This window comes from Corvus cornix, chromosome 1A (genome assembly GCF_000738735.6).
Source record: "Corvus cornix cornix isolate S_Up_H32 chromosome 1A, ASM73873v5, whole genome shotgun sequence".
Classification (NCBI taxonomy): domain Eukaryota; kingdom Metazoa; phylum Chordata; class Aves; order Passeriformes; family Corvidae; genus Corvus; species Corvus cornix.
The window spans coordinates 66,248,096-66,263,400 of NC_047057.1; the positions used below are offsets into that span (position 1 = coordinate 66,248,096).

Genomic DNA, 15,305 nt, shown 5'->3' on the forward strand with positions numbered 1-15,305 from the left:
GAAATTACTTCACTGCAGTCATGCAAATAAAGTAATTGCAGTGTGGCCTGGAATTAACCTGCACTGGGATCCACCTTGGCCTTTTTCTTTTCTCCCTCAGCCTTTCCATTTTTTTTTTAATACCAGCTATACACATATTTTCAAATACTGTCCTGCTTGATGTTGATTAACGTATTCTGTGCATGGTCCATCAGTGGAATTTTAGTGTGGTTTCAATATTACTTTTTTATTTTGTTTAGAGACACTTAATATTTTTCTTTCAGTCACACATCTGTCTCTGAAAATTTTGGAAGTCTAATCTCCTGCCCAACCCAGTAATTAAAGATTGGAAGAAAGATTTGTCTGGCAAATACTGCACACGGAGTGAAGTAGGAAAATGTGCTGAGGATGTCCTGTAAAGGGTGGATGTTCTGGAGGAGGGGTTGGCAGTTGCACATGTGTACATACACCTCCACCTGTCTTGCTGTCTTGTACATAATAACCATCCATTATCCCCATTATCCATTTCAGGGTTTTGCTGTGTGTCAGCAATATAATTATTTGTAGTTTTTTAGTGTTTCTCTCCTCACATGTTTAAAACAGCTTGATTGTAACAGCCAGTTAATCTCTCAGTAGGGCTTTGAGGAGGGGATGCAATCACTCTGTAGAGGAGTAATCAGCTCCCCTATCACCAGGCACAGTACTACATTTTCTTCTTATCTTTAACAACACAAAAGGTGCAGCACCCTTTGCTGTTTTATTACAGCTAAGTGCTTTGAAGAGTTTCACAAAATGAGATGTCACCTCTACTGTGCCTCCTTTTCTTGGGCAGAGGCCAACTGCAGTGCTATTGCTGATGCTGATGTCATTTGTCTCCTTGAGTGAGACTTTGTGGCATCTTCCTTTTCCCAGTTTTGCCCTTCTCCTTCCACTTTTTATTGTGTAATTGGGATTCAAGACTTGTGAACTTGTCGTTTCCTTGAGTTGGATTTTGTTCCTTTGTCAGAGAGCGTGAATTACAGTTGCCCCTGCACAGGCACATTCTTGTTCCTGTGTATCAGTTTAAGGAAGACATCAGCTGTTAGTTCCTGAAGGATTGGCTGTAGTCCCCAAGAGCCCATAAGAAACCTGTTGACACCTTATGGCTTCCGGTCATTAACTGGAGCATGTACTGTCACCGCATGTCTTTGAAAGTGCTGGAGTATGGCTTTGATGTGTTCTCCCACAGTGTGTTGGCCCTGCACTTCTTCATGGCACAGGCAGAGCCACGGTCTCCTCCTGGGTCCTGACCTGTGCTTGTGGGGCAGAGGGGCAGATTGGTTGCTGGGATGTGCTTGACAGTGGGCCAAGATAGGCTGTGGACTCAGGCCAAGTGACAGCTGGGCTGTGCACCATAGAAGAACTTAGAGCTACAGTTCTGGTGTTAAGCACAAGCAAAAGTGACATCCTCATTCACAAGTCTTATCTCTCCTTTCTTTTATACCTCTTAGGGTGTTTCAAAGATGACCGTATTGTGTTCTGGACTTGGATGTTTTCGACGTATTTCATGGAGAAGTGGGCCCCCCGGCAGGATGATATGCTCTTCTACGTCCGTCGGAAACTGTCCTATGTCAGTGGGGAGAGTACCGAGGGTAAAAAGGTGAGTGATGATGTATTTTAATTTGGGAAGCTTAAGATAACATAGGATTTGGTGTTGTGGAGTACCTGCAAACCAAGGATAAGGAATTTCCAACTCTGCTCGCCACAGTTATACAAAATTGACCCATAAGGACCCATGGTTAAGGTTGTGAACTCCGGGTGACCCTGCCTTGGCAGGGGGGGTTGGATTGGATGATCTCCAGAGGTCTCTTCCAACCCTAATGATTCTGTGATTCTGTAACATGAGCAGCAGTGTAAATGAGGTGCACTGTCATAGACTTGAGAAAATAAGAAAGCTTGCCTGCTTTTTTGGGAAGCTGATTTTTGTTTTGCTTTTCAGTGATGATACTTTAGAAACTCAAAGTGCAAGTCTAGAAAGAGAGAAAAAAAGGAGAAGGAAGATGGTCACACTGGTATTTCTAGAAGAAAACTGCCTGAGATACCAGAGTATCAGGAATGAACATCTGTTGGGTGTACTCAGTAGCAGAATGCAAGCAGCCTCCTGGAGCTGGGATGCAGCAATGACAAACAGCGGAGAAACTACTGTGTTCTCATAGTTTACATTTAAGACAATATGCCCCTCCTAAAGAACTATTGTTCCTTGCAAACATAGTCAAGTATCCTAGTACTGCTGCACAGGTATTTATTTCCCCACTGGAGATCTGAGAAACTTCTTAGCATTCCATGGCAGTTTTCATCTTAGGTAGGGGAAACAGAAGCAATAAATAGGATGGTTTTATTAGGAATTAAGGTTGGTGGCTGCAGGAAGATAAACGGAGGAAGAAAAGACGGGGATTAATTTCCTGACACGTGTAAATAATGGACACTGTTGTTAAATCGCAGGTATTAGTGAATGGTGTATGTGAAAGTGTTTGTAACCAGCTATACAAGAGTTCTCTGGGTTCAGATTTGGTAGTGCAAAGAACTGCAATTGTCAGCTCCCTTGAGAAAAAGATTCCAGAACGTTTTCCCACAGTTTTGGTGAAGATGCAGAAAATGGACAGAATTATCTTCTCTCTTCTCCCTGGTCCTCCAACTTCCATCGTGACAACCACTAAGAAGAAGATGGCAAAATACGGTTCTTTCTCTATCAGATGAATGGTTTAGTCTTCAGCTAATGTGTTTGGAGCTTTAAGACTCGTGGGAGAAACTTCCATCCTGATTGTTGTTTAAGTGACGGTAAATGCATCCCTGTTTCACATCAAATGATATTATGGCTTTGTTCAGCCTGGTAAAAGCATGGGTTGTTTAACCTCTTGTCCTTCTCAACAAGGAAGGTGAATCTCAGAGACAGCCTAGTTGCTTAAATCCATTTGCAGACCCCTGATCCATCTGTTTAACTGATTCATTAGCTTAACGTGTTTGAATCTCTTGTGGATAGGCGACAGTGACATAAACCCTTGTATTTGCTCTCAGAGCATTATTAAAGCTTTCCAAAAGCACTATAAATAATTTTTATTTGTGAGGAGGTTTCGTAAGTGATGGTGACTACAAAATCAGCATTAGTGAATCATGTGTGGTAACAGTTGGGATTAGAAGTGGGCCTTATAGCACACAGCGTTTTGTAACTCTCCCTTGGCTGTCTGTATTTTGCTTGGCTTCTAAGAATTGAACCTTTCTTGTGACTTTGAAGTACTTCAGTTGCTTTGTGAAACTTCGTAGTTGGTGATTCATTGGTACTTGTTCAGCTGTCCTCCTGTTTGATTTGACTTGTCTGCTTTGTAGTTCCAGTTCCTCTTTTATCTGATTTTTGAGCCTGTCCAATGAAGTGAGACAGCAAACAACTACCCGTACACTTTGAATTATGATGTCTTGGTTTGAAAGACAGGTGTCTGCCAAGGAAGGCAGGAGTCTCCCTTGAAATGAAATAAAAATGCAACCCCCTTCCCTCCAAATTACTGTAACTTTGAAATCAAGGGGCTTTCAGGCAAAGATATGAGGAATAGGAATAACAGTTCATTACTATTATATATCTATATGTGTATAACAAGGCAAACAAGCAGCAATAACAACACAAACCCAGTGCCAGCCTTCTCGGCTGTCGGGCCCTTTCCCCTCGGGTGCAGTTCCGCTCGCAGCCGGCAGGGGCGCTGGCGGCTCCCGGTGAGCAGGGCAGGTGCGATGGTTCCCCCGCGGCTGCAGGGGGCGCTCCGGAGCGAGCTCGGGGAGCACGCGGCACCGGTGCCCTGGGATCCCGGGAAGGGATGGGACAAAGGCTTCACAAACCCCTGGGCAGCCGATCCCAGTGTGTGGCTGGACCCTCGGGAACAGCAGGCTGGAACAGCAGGGACGAGCACAAATCCTGGGTGACAGATGAGATGTATCAAACTCCGGAGCTGCGGTGGGAACCCCTGGAGGTCTCAGCAGGCAGCATGTGCGGGGGCTACAGAGTGGTGAAGGCTCGAAGCAATGGGGGGGCAGGGCAGCAGCAGCCCAGCTCCCAGTGGGGCAGGGAAAGGCGGGCTTGGGAATCCTGGGGTTTCTCTGGTAGAAGGAAGGCAGCTGAAAAAAAGCAGAAGCCTGCCGTGCTGACAAATTCCTTCCAGCCTCCCTCTCCGTCCAAACACCAGGAACTAACACCCCACAAGCCCAGGTGAAAGAGAGTAGCCGGATGGACCCCTCCCCCTGTGGCCAGGTCTTTTGTTTTTCTTAAGCACCCAGTAATTTGTCCCCCTGGCAACATGTATGGGGAAAATTCTTTAAGAGAAAAAGAAAGCAGAAGGAGAACTCCTAAAACCCCAATGTATGACTGTATGGGTTTTTAATTTACTTTGTGGTTTTGGACATTCTTTCTTGAAAAATGATGCCAAAATGCCAAAGTCACACTGTTAAAGGGGAGGGAGATGGAGACTGGTATCTGTAGAAGCTGGATAGAAGTACAAGCCTCCCTGCCACCCACCAAACAGTGCTCTCATTTAGATTCCATGGGGTAGACTGAAAAGGCAAATGAAGGGAGAGTTCAGATGTTTGGGGACATTTAGGACTAGAACTGGAGCTGTGCTGTTGGCTCCTGCTTTATGCCAAGCTGAGCCAAATGGTCTGGTGATGATTCCTTCATGGACCACGTTGAGGGTGGCTTTGTAGTCTGGGTGCACCGTGAAACTAGTTCATTGTAGCTCTTCCACAAACACCACTATATATGTGCTCAGTGCTTAACTGGCTGCTGCAGGTTTTGGCTGAAGAATATTGGCAGAGGTGACTCATCCCATGTCAGCTCAGAACGTTAGTTTATGTTCATGAAAATAAGATCTGTGCAGCTTTGAGCACAGCAATCATCGGACTGATGACAAGGACAAAAAGGGTTGAATGTGGAGAGGCTGTTTGTCTGAATGCTGACAGTGGTGGTGTTTGTGTCATTTCCATGCCCTGGTGTGATGGTCTGTGTCAGTGGGAAGCAAGTGTCAATGAATCCAGTGGTTCCCAGGTTTTGGTGCCTGTCTTGTGTGATTAAAAGTAGTTCCTGCTTGTGGGTTTGGATTCTTCTGTGCTTACTGGAGCTGAAGAGCGTTGGCAATAACATTTGATTTTAAGTTGAAGTGTAACAGAAGATAAGCAGAAAAAACCTGATAGGATCAAGATTAGAGGTTCTGCTCTGTTTTGAGACTGGATGAGAAGGGCTTTGGATGCAGCTTAGTCACGATAGCTTTAAGTAATAAATCATACCATTTGGTATGTCCAGTAGGTGCTGCTGTTAAACTTCTCTACCATCATAAATTTTGTTTTAAAGGGCTTTTTAAATTATCTGCTTTGCAGTCTGTCAGGTCTAAGAGACTTTCCGTTTGCTTCTCTTTTCCTTCCCACCAATTTCTAAACTGAGCATAGATGGATGAAACAGCAATTAAGCTCCTAATACATGAATGCCAGGGCAGAACTGCCTTATGGAATTCTGGACTATATCCACTACACAGACTGTTGGATCCCAGAGAAGTACATTTAATTCTGTCTTTCCTTGGCATGACACAGTAACACTCTTGAAGTTTTCCTTGCCAAGTTTTGAAGATACTTCTTCTCTTGGTGTCTTTATGCAAAACCACAGACCTCCTGTGTCAGGTTCTGTGCAGACCAAGGCATTATGGAGTGTAGCTTTTCCCAAGGTTAAGGAATTTAGCAGGATTTTGTAAGGTGGAATCCCTTTGACTTGTCGCTCTTTATTAAGTCAAGACTCAAAAGCCACTTTGCTGCTGCCTCTCATGCCAGCTGATGAGACCTACTAGAAAATGTAAGCCCTGATCTTCGCTTCCAAAGAGTCTTGGACACTGCAGGTTTGAAAGGTTAACATGGTTGGACTCTGGATTATGATTTTAAAATGCTGTTAGGTCAAGATTGATTAACTCTGATCTTTCTGTAGAGAGCAGCTTTACGTTCTCCTGGGAATCCAGAAGATGCAAGTATATAGTGTTACACAGACAGCTGGGAAATGAAGATAAAACTTCAGTGATGGACCAGCAGGTTGTATTCTGCCTTTCAGCGTACCTTTTCACCTGAAAAGGTACCTTATCTACAGGGCAAAGCAATAAAAACAATAAATGTAAGACACCTTGGTCATGTTTTGAGCTTGCCTGGATATTGGAGTAGTTCCTATTTTCTTCAGCATCTGTTACTGTGTCCCGCAGCCATAGGGAAGAGAGGAGAGAAGATCCAACAGGCAGGAATTGTGCCGCAAGATTGATTTATTTAATTATTTTACAAACTCTTTTATAGACTTTTTTCTTCATAGTCTAATTGGACAAAGGATCAGCCACCCTCTGGGTTGATTGGCTAGAAATCCTAAATATCCATTGTCAAAATATTTTTCTACTGTACCATAAACATAGTTCTACAAGGTCGCAGGTGTTCATAGTTTACAGAACTTCTGCAAATATCTTCGTGAGAGAGAAGAGTATCTCACGGGCTTAGAAAGAAGCAATAAAAATTCTTGCTAGCAGCAATATTGTATCCACAAGCATCCTATGAATGTGGAGGAGTAGAGTTGCTGCCAAATGCACAGGTTAGTCATTAGGACTGTTAAGTCTTCAAAAAGCTTAAGCTACTGATGTTGTGACTGCAACTTCAGAAACAGAACTGAACAGAGCCGTGGTTTACATGTTCATGTGCATCTGGACCTATGACTCAACAAATACTGCTTGTGGTGGACCAGTCAGTTTCCAAACCTAAATTACTTCAGGCACATGACTTGCACTGAAAATCACAGGATTTTCCTAACTGAATCCATAATTCACTGTCACCATCTGGCTGCCTGGAAGATTCAACAACATGAACTCAGCATCTAATAAAAATACAAGTTTTAAGAATCCTTCATTACTGGCTCTGTTGCAGTGTTGGGGTTTTTTTCAGCACTGCAAGCAAACAGGATGTCTCCAGAAGAGCTCTATGCTATACTTCATGGCAGTCCCATGCCACACCCAGATGCTGAAGAGAAGTAAATAGCCAAAAATTGCATCTTTCTTGCTGAATAAATTTTCTCCTTGTTCATGGGTAGTATGTGGGAACAAACGATTGCAACACCTGCAAGCAGATACAGAGTTGGCTGTTGTGCCTCAGCTCTGCCATTGTGCTGCACTTGTAGAGGTATTGCAGTGAGCAGGCTCCTGCAAAAAGTTCAGCATCCAAACAGTGCTTTTATTTTGAAACATGAAAAAGGAACCCTGGCATTATCAGATTGATTAATTTTTTTGTAAGGAGCTCAGCATCTTCTGTGCAAAGATTTGACCTTTCTTTTGCAGTTCCCCTTGCCAGAAACCCCTGTGCTTTCTCATGCTACTTTGCTGATACTTGATTGTCTAAATGTGTGAGCATAAAGGAGTTGCTACCTGAGAACCTCTGCTCATGATGCACTTACGAAATCATCAGGGTTGGAAGAGGCCTTTAAGATCATCAAGGCCATCTCCATTTCCTCTGTGTGCTGTGGCAGACTGCTTGGAAAAAAAGCAAAAGAAAGAATGTACTATGATGAGTGTGACAGGAGCATCTTTTTTTCCACAGAGAATGATCCATGCTGTCTGTGACCTTCACTATGCGTGTGACACACGTGACAGGCTAACACCAGTCCAGGGTGGTGATGCTCTCATCTTCTGCCCTATTTCCAGAGTAAATTCCTGTTGAGGCAAAACAAGTGCACAGCTGAAATACTTTCACAGTATCACAGTTGCAAAACTCCAGACTCAGGAGGGGTGTAGGCTGCAGGGGCATTTTTAATGAATTGCTTTATATTGCTTTCAGTCTCTGAAGAAATCTTCTTAAGCAGTCAAACAGGATGACAAGAAAGCCAGAATCAGATGTGATTTAATATGAATGGCACTGAAAAGTGGCAGCCCTGAGCCATGTGGCCAAGAAGATGCTCTGTTTTCGACTGCAGAGAGCAACTTCACTGGGTAGGGAAGAAGCCCAGACCCAGTTTTCCCATCTGATGAATTATGCTGAATAATTCAGTATCAGAAATGCATCATATCTGTCTGAGTCACTGGGGAGTGGAGGGACAGAAGAGCACTGCTAGGCTGGGCTTGCATCCTGGAAAAGCTAAAAGTGTCTGCTTGGAGCTCCCTGAAAGGCCTCATCAGGCCACTGGTTCATCAGAGCACTTAGTGGATTTGATCTGTGGGTTACAGGCTGGTCAAGTTGCTTACTAGAGGTATGGGAATGTCTGGGTTCAGTGTCAAAATTAATATGCAATTCAATTGGAGCTCTGGAAAATCATCATCATGTTTGTAGTAACATTGGTAATTAGAATTTAAATGTCTAATGTCTGGACCAGGGTTTACTCCCACCCTGTCTTCTGGTTATTAACCCAGTTTATGCATTTCTGTATTCAACGGAGGTGGTTTGAAACACACTGATTTATTACCGTTCTGTAATGTTCCTTCTCCCATGGCAGTGTCTGCTGCCTATGGATGTAACGTACCTTCCTGAATCGTGGTGACTGGATACTGCAGAAGGCACGCTGTGTGTTGCTTCAGGTACTTGTGCTTCTCTATGAGCTTCAGAAAGGCTGGAAAATAACAATACAGGAATAAGGTAACAGTGAGCAACTTGTTACACCTGAAAATATGAGTTACTCTGTGGTCTAGGACCATGTTTGATAATGTTTAAATAGTCACACATGTATCTCTTCCCTTCATTTTGGAAAGCTGATTTAGCAGATCATGGAGCATTTGGGGAATGAAAGTTGGTGGGATTCACATAGTAAAAGTGTGAGGCAGCAGCAAAGATGACTTTGTCAGGATCCCAAAACCAAGTCATTCTTGCCTTGCTGATACTGCTCAGCATATTTGAACTCCCAGCCTTGTCTTACTTAGCCACTGTTAACCACTGTCCTGGTGCCACAGCCAGGCTAGGGATAAACTGTTTCCACACCCATGTGACTTACGGTTTGCACATTTTTGCTTTCCCCTGATTTGTTTGATGAGCATCTTCAAGCATTCAGACTGCTCCATTATTTGAACAACTTGCACTTTTATTTTTCATCTTTATACCTCTTTTGCTATTTCTGGAGTTACAAAGGCAGAACTAGATTTTTGGGGTCCTTTTCACCTAAGTAATTTGAATTATGGTTGGTTGAAGTCAGCTTTTAATTCTCAGAGTCCTGTTAGCATTCTCAGTCTTATAAGTTACTCATTCTTATCACTCCAGAATCTTTCTCATATACGATGTGCAGATACTGAAAGCAGATGTGTAGCTTGTTAAATCTTTGTTTCCTATGTCTGTGACTTGCCAATCAGAAGGAAGGTCATGTGCTTCTTGAAAGAAGAAAACAGAATACATTTGGTAGGTATTCCTTGTGATGAAGTACTTTTACAAGAGCTATAATTAATTTTAAGGTGATTTCTTTAATACTGAGATATAAACTTATGTAACCATAAGAAGAAAGTAAGAATTCAGTGAGAAAACACAATCTCAAGGCAGTGCAGGATCTAAAAAACTTGTGTTTGATGTGTACCCTCAAATGAGGACGGCAAACAGTTATTTGCTGTAGAGTGATGAAGGGCAAAGGTTACAGGAGAGTTTTTTGTCTTTGAAGATGGAGGAAGCTGCTGTTTCTAGCTGCCAACTGATGGTATAGATTGCCCTGCATGCCTTTTACTCTTGTTCTCATTAAGAGATAAATGAGATCTGACTTTTGAACTTCACCATTCAGTTCAGAGCTACTCATAGACCAGTGTTTGTTCTTCCCCAAAAGGACACTTGGGTGGGAGGAGAGGGTGCCAGCAAATCAAAGCTGGGAGATGTTTGCAGTGATACCTCATCTTCTCTAAGAGAGTTGGGATAATGAGCAGTGTAATTAACCCTAAATTTAGGGCTGGACTTGACAAATCAAAGCACTTCTCATTCTAAGGTAAACTAAATTGTTAACTCCAGGGCAGTCTTAGGTTATTAAGCCACTACCTGCAACCAGAAACATAAATGACAGGAGAAAGATTAGGTTGTAAGGAATTAGAGGAATTACAGCAGTACTAAAACCCACATGAATAATGGGAATAGCTTTCCAGGACTGAATATCAAAAGGAATAAAGTCTACGTGTGAGTTGACTTCGTTGTTTCAAGCTGAGACTGCAACTGCAGTTGTTCAGTGGAGACAGTAAGGGATCCAGTGTGTGGGTGCAGCTCCCTCTGAGAGTCCCAGGCTGAGTACCATCAGTACCTAGAAGGTACCAGGGTGGGATAATAAAGTGGTGAAAGATCAGAATTTTAGCGTATCTTACCCAGAGTTTTGTTCAAGGAAAAAAACTCTGCTTTGCTCTCCTTCACAGCTATGTGAGGCTTTCTCCCTAAGAGCTTTTGGCTAGCTGCCTTAGGGTGGTTTTCTAGTCCCTGACTGTCTGCTCTATGCCCAGAAATGATTGTTGTAGCTTTAAGGTGGGTCTGGGGGTGGGAGGAGCCTTGGGGCTCTTGGGCGGGCTTGTTTCAAAGCCTCACTCCCAAGTGACAGCGTTACCTTGTTTCGTAGCTAGCTTGGTTTTTTGTTAGCTTAGGCAAGAAGTTTTTTTCCTTTTCCTGGCCTTGGAGACTGTGACAGCAATCCTTCGGTGGCCTTTGTTTTTTTTCCTGAACTGTTCAGGTTGGTTTTGGTCCAAGATTGGAGAATTGACGGGAGAAGAATTGGCTGGGGGATGGCCAGGAAGCTGAGGGGCTGCACTATCTTGCTCCCAGATCTCAGAAAAGCCAACCCTGTGAAAGAAAGTGTATGGAAAATCATGCTATGAAAAGCCAGCATCCACAAAGGAGACAGAGGAGTCCTACAGCTTTATTCAAATAAAGGGAGAGAGTCCACTGGGGCACACGCCTGTGGTGTTTTCTCCCTCGGATTTTGGAGGGTGTGGCCTCCTTTTATCCTAAACTCCCGGGCCTCTTCTGTTCCCCATTAGCTGAGGTACTAGGAAGGTATGGCCTTCCTGAATGGCCTACCACATATCCTCCCCTGAATCTGTCATTTTACCCCAAAGTTCAGAAGTTCAGGCTTGCGCAGACCCCCTTGCTGTTTCAGGAGCCCAGCTGTCCGGGCTCTGTAACAAACCTGCTGCCCAAAGTTAGTAGAGACATTAAGACCCATTTTAAAGACGTTAACACCCATACCTTCACCCATCAAATTGTTTGTAAAGACATCTTCCCTATCAATCCCTCCTCTTTTTATTTATCTTTATAAAACCTAGTTATTATTAACTTTACCGGTTTGAGACAAATTTGCAGGAACATCCGAAATGAGCGTCCTCTGATAGAAGGCAGGTTACAGCCATCCCATTCCTCCACCAGGTTTGGAAAGAATTTCCCTCGGAGGAAAGTGAAAAAAACACCTGTTTATTTAATAAGTAAAGTGCATGCAGACACGGGAAAGAAAAAGAATAATGCTAAATAATGAAACCTCTTGCTGTGGAGAGAACCTGGGTAGATTTCAAAGTCCTTTGTGGGTGTGGCTTTTTCCTCTCCGGAGCTGGGTTTGGCGTGGGCCCCCTCCGGGCCAATGATGTAGGGTATCCCGATGATGTTCTGGTGTTCTAAACAGTTCCAGAAGAGAAGAAAAAGAAACCAAAGTCCCAGGGCTTCATGCTTTAGCTAACGAGCAAAAAACTAGCTAAAAAAACAAGAGGAATGTAACTCTTCCCTGCTGCAGAAGCAGAGCAGCTGGGCAGGAGACGCCAGCGAGCTTATCTTGTGTTTTGAACACAGCGCTGAAGGAATTCCACCAGCTCTCCCCCCTCTCCCATAAAGGTACAGAAAGGCACAGGGTTCATGTCTGGGCATAGAGCAGATGACAGGGGACACACATCATAAAGTCACACCAAGACGTTTGTAGCGGGTTCAGTGCGTAAACCGGACAGAAACACCAATTGAGTGTAGTGGTTTTGTTCAAAATGTCCATTACTTACTTATTTTCTTTCTGTGAGATAAGAATTAGGAGAAAAGCAAAGCAGGCACAAAACTGAAAAGAATATAAAGAAGTTTATTAACTTATTAGACCTAAAAGAAAGGGGAAAAAAAAAAAGTTAGACTAAACCTTCAGAACACCTTCTTCCCCCCACCTTTCTCCCTTGTCCCACTGACAATGTAAAAAGACAACCCTTGAGATTTTCAGTCAGTTTACCACTTCTATAATAACCTTCTTCAGTTCACTTAGGGAGAGGAGTCTCTCTTGCTCATGCTATGGCGACATCTCCACAAGAAACAGTTCTCTCATGGCTTCAATGTCACAGGGAGAGAGCTGCCCTGGTTGGTTCTCTGCTTGCATGTGAGAGTACCTTCCCTCGACTTACAGCCTTCCCCACAACTGCTTTCGAGGGTCCAGTCTTGAGCTACTGGGGTACCATTTTTAAGGATGAGCTGTTCAGAGGTAAAGGTTCTCTTCACCCATCTCTGGGAGCATCTTCATTTCCAGAAACAGAGGCCCTCCTCCTCCCTTCAGAGCAAGGGTCTTCATCACTTTCATCTCTTTCTGTTCAAGCTTCTCATCAAATTACAGCTACTTCAATATTTGGTCATTTCAGCACAGGTACTTCTGCTCACAATTACAGTCATTTGCTTATTTCAGCACAGATACTTTTGCTCACAATTGCAGTTTGAATGCTCCACCCCCCCATGCTTTCATGAAATTACAATGGGTACTCTGAGGTATCATAGTCCATGACCATAGCTTTACAACAGAATTTTAGCTTCTAAGCTTGAAGCAACTCCTCTTTCTACTCCCTCAGCATTTCAGCTCTTCCTCCTTCATTGACTTTGGTGTCTCTATGGCGTTTTTTCACGTGCCTTCACCTTTCCTCTTCCTCTGACTCAGGAGAGGATTGATGTCTGCAGATTTCATCTGTTCTGGAGGAAACTTACAGCACTAAAAGGGTTAATCTCACCTGGGCCCCACAGCTGGTTGGTCACATGATCTTTGCCTTTGCCTTCAGATGAATCTTCGGCCACACTGGAGGGGGGGAGCCAGGCTGCGCCGCCTGCACGGAGCAGGGCTGCGGGGCTGGCTTGCACTAAGGGGCTGCGGGTGGAACAGGGCCGCACGGCTCCAGGATGGCTGTCTTCTGGCCCGGCCCAGGCTGAGCAGGGCACGGCCTGTCTCTGCGGGGCTGCGCTGTGGGCCCCCCAGTTACCTGTCCAAAGGCCCGAAGCAAGAGAGCTTTCCCGGGGTTTGTTTGTTCTTAAATGTGGATCACAGAGGCGTGTCAGGCTTCTTAAGTGGCTTAAAAAGTTGCCAATATTCAAACTAGCCAGTTGATAGGATCTGTCAGGTCATAGAGGAAGCTGTAAGCACCTCTTTGCAAGAGCATCACTTCCGTGGCTGATGGAGCCTCTAACAAAAAACCCAAACTATACTAAACCATGACAACATTCCACCCCTAATCCCATATTGTCAGCTCAGTGCCCAAACTAATGTATTCTAACTACACACACACATCAATACATACATACATACATACATACATACATACATATATATATATATATGTATATATATATACAGCTGTGTACAAACAGTGACACTCAGGAAGCAGTGGTATATAGGCATTCCACATTACATGTGGCTCTAACCAACACCAAAATCTCCCTGTGGTACCAACATGTTGTTCCATCTCTGCATTACCCACCATGTGCAACCAGGTCCCTGAGCAAAGACAACCCCACAGATGGGTTTGTCTGTACTCGAGGCAGAATTAATCCAAACAGTCTTTCCTAACAGACCTCTGACATGCACTACAGGGACCTTATCTCCATCTACTGTATGCAGGGATTCAGATTGGGCTGGACCAGCTCTATTGGTGGAACCTCGGGTGTTAACTAGCCAGGTGGCCTTTGCTAGATGCTGCTCCCAGTTTTTGAAAGTTCCCCCACCTAGTGCCTTCAAGGTGGTTTTCAACAATCCATTGCACCGTTCCACTTTGCCTGCAGCTGGTGCATGGTAAGGGATATGGTACACCCACTCAATGCCATGTTCCCTAGCCCAGGTGTTTATAAGGCTGTTCTTGAAATGAGTCCCATTGTCAGACTCAATGCAGCGCTCAATGGTGGAGTCACTTCATTCAAGGCACGATAGTCCACAGTCAATCTCCATTCTCCTTCCGATTTGCGCACAGGCCAGATGGGGCTGTTGAAGGGTGAGTGGGTCTTGCTGACCACCCCTTGGCTCTCCAGCTCACGGATCATCTTGTGGATGGGATCACAGCATCTCGAGTTGTCCGGTACTGTCGGCGATGCACTGTCGAGGTAGCAATTGGTACTCTTTGTTCTTCCCCCTTCAGAAGGCCTACTGCAGACGGGTTCTCTGATAGTCCAGGCAAAGTGTTCAATTGCTTAATGCCCTCTGTCTCCACAGCAGCTATTCCAAAAGCCCACTTGAGTCCCTTTGGGTCTCTGAAATACCCGCTTCAGAGGAGGTCTATGCCCAAAATGCACGGGGCCTCTGGACCAGTCACAATGAGATGTTTCTTCCACTCATTTCCAGTCAGGCTCACCTCAGCTTCCACCAGGTCAAATTGTGATCCCCTGTTACACCAGCAATAGAAACAGATTCTCCCCCACATGCTGCGATGGATTATTGTACACTGTGCACCAGTGTCAACCAAGGCATCATATTTTTGTGGTTCTGATGTGCCAGGCCAACGAATCCACACAGTCCAAAAAATACGGTTTTCCCTGGCCTCTACCTGGCTAGAGGCAGGGCCCCTCTAGTTCTGGTTATCGTTCCTTCCCTGAGCATACATTTTAGAGGTTCCTTCAAGGGGATTGGACGTGTCCTCTTCCATCATACCTGACAGTTCGGCTATGGGCAACTGGAACTGCTTCCTTTCTGGTGGAACTTCCTTTCTGAGTCTTGTGCTCCTTCAGTTCATGCACTCATGCTGCCAGAGCAGAAGTGGGTTGTCTATCCACCTCTTCATGTTTTCCCCACTATCACATAGGAAGAACCACAGCTCACCTCACGGAGTGTATCTTCTCTCTCTGCCTGGGGGATGTCGGCATCTGGTACCAGAATCTCTGATCTGTACCACCGAGATTTGGAGAAGGCCCTCTTTAATCTCTTTCTTGAGTTCTTGGTGATTCTCCTCTATCTTATCTTCCACTTTCTGCAGACATGTTTCCACAGCTGCAAATTCTTGCATGTGTGTATTGGGTTGACCCTGAGTTGATGGACAGTCTTTAAGACCAATTACGCTTCTCACAATTTACATATTTAAACCGCACAGAAAGGCGGGACTTCCCCT

The 15,305-nt window shown here is 44.5% G+C and overlaps 1 protein-coding gene and 1 long non-coding RNA gene across 3 annotated transcripts in view; one reads left to right on the forward strand and one right to left on the reverse strand.

Annotated features, from left to right (window-relative positions):
* Window positions 1-1,452: 1,452 nt before the first annotated feature.
* The window catches only part of LOC104696083 (uncharacterized protein KIAA0930 homolog), a 60,990-nt gene continuing 47,137 nt past the window's right edge, over window positions 1,453-15,305 (forward strand). The window contains exon 1 of the mRNA XM_010410202.4: window positions 1,453-1,618. Coding sequence (XP_010408504.1) covers window positions 1,508-1,618 — 111 coding nt within the window. The 5' untranslated portion in view covers window positions 1,453-1,507. The remainder of the gene's footprint in view (window positions 1,619-15,305) is intronic.
* On the reverse strand, window positions 7,023-11,543 carry LOC109146135. Of its 2 annotated transcripts, XR_005604567.1 has the most exons (5): window positions 11,471-11,543; window positions 11,278-11,402; window positions 10,547-10,779; window positions 8,516-8,602; window positions 7,023-7,712 (listed from the first exon to the last, which is right to left on the reverse strand). It is a non-coding gene; the product is annotated as an uncharacterized LOC109146135 (long non-coding RNA). The 2 variants fall into 2 exon arrangements; XR_002047960.3 differs by having other exon boundaries at window positions 11,278-11,538.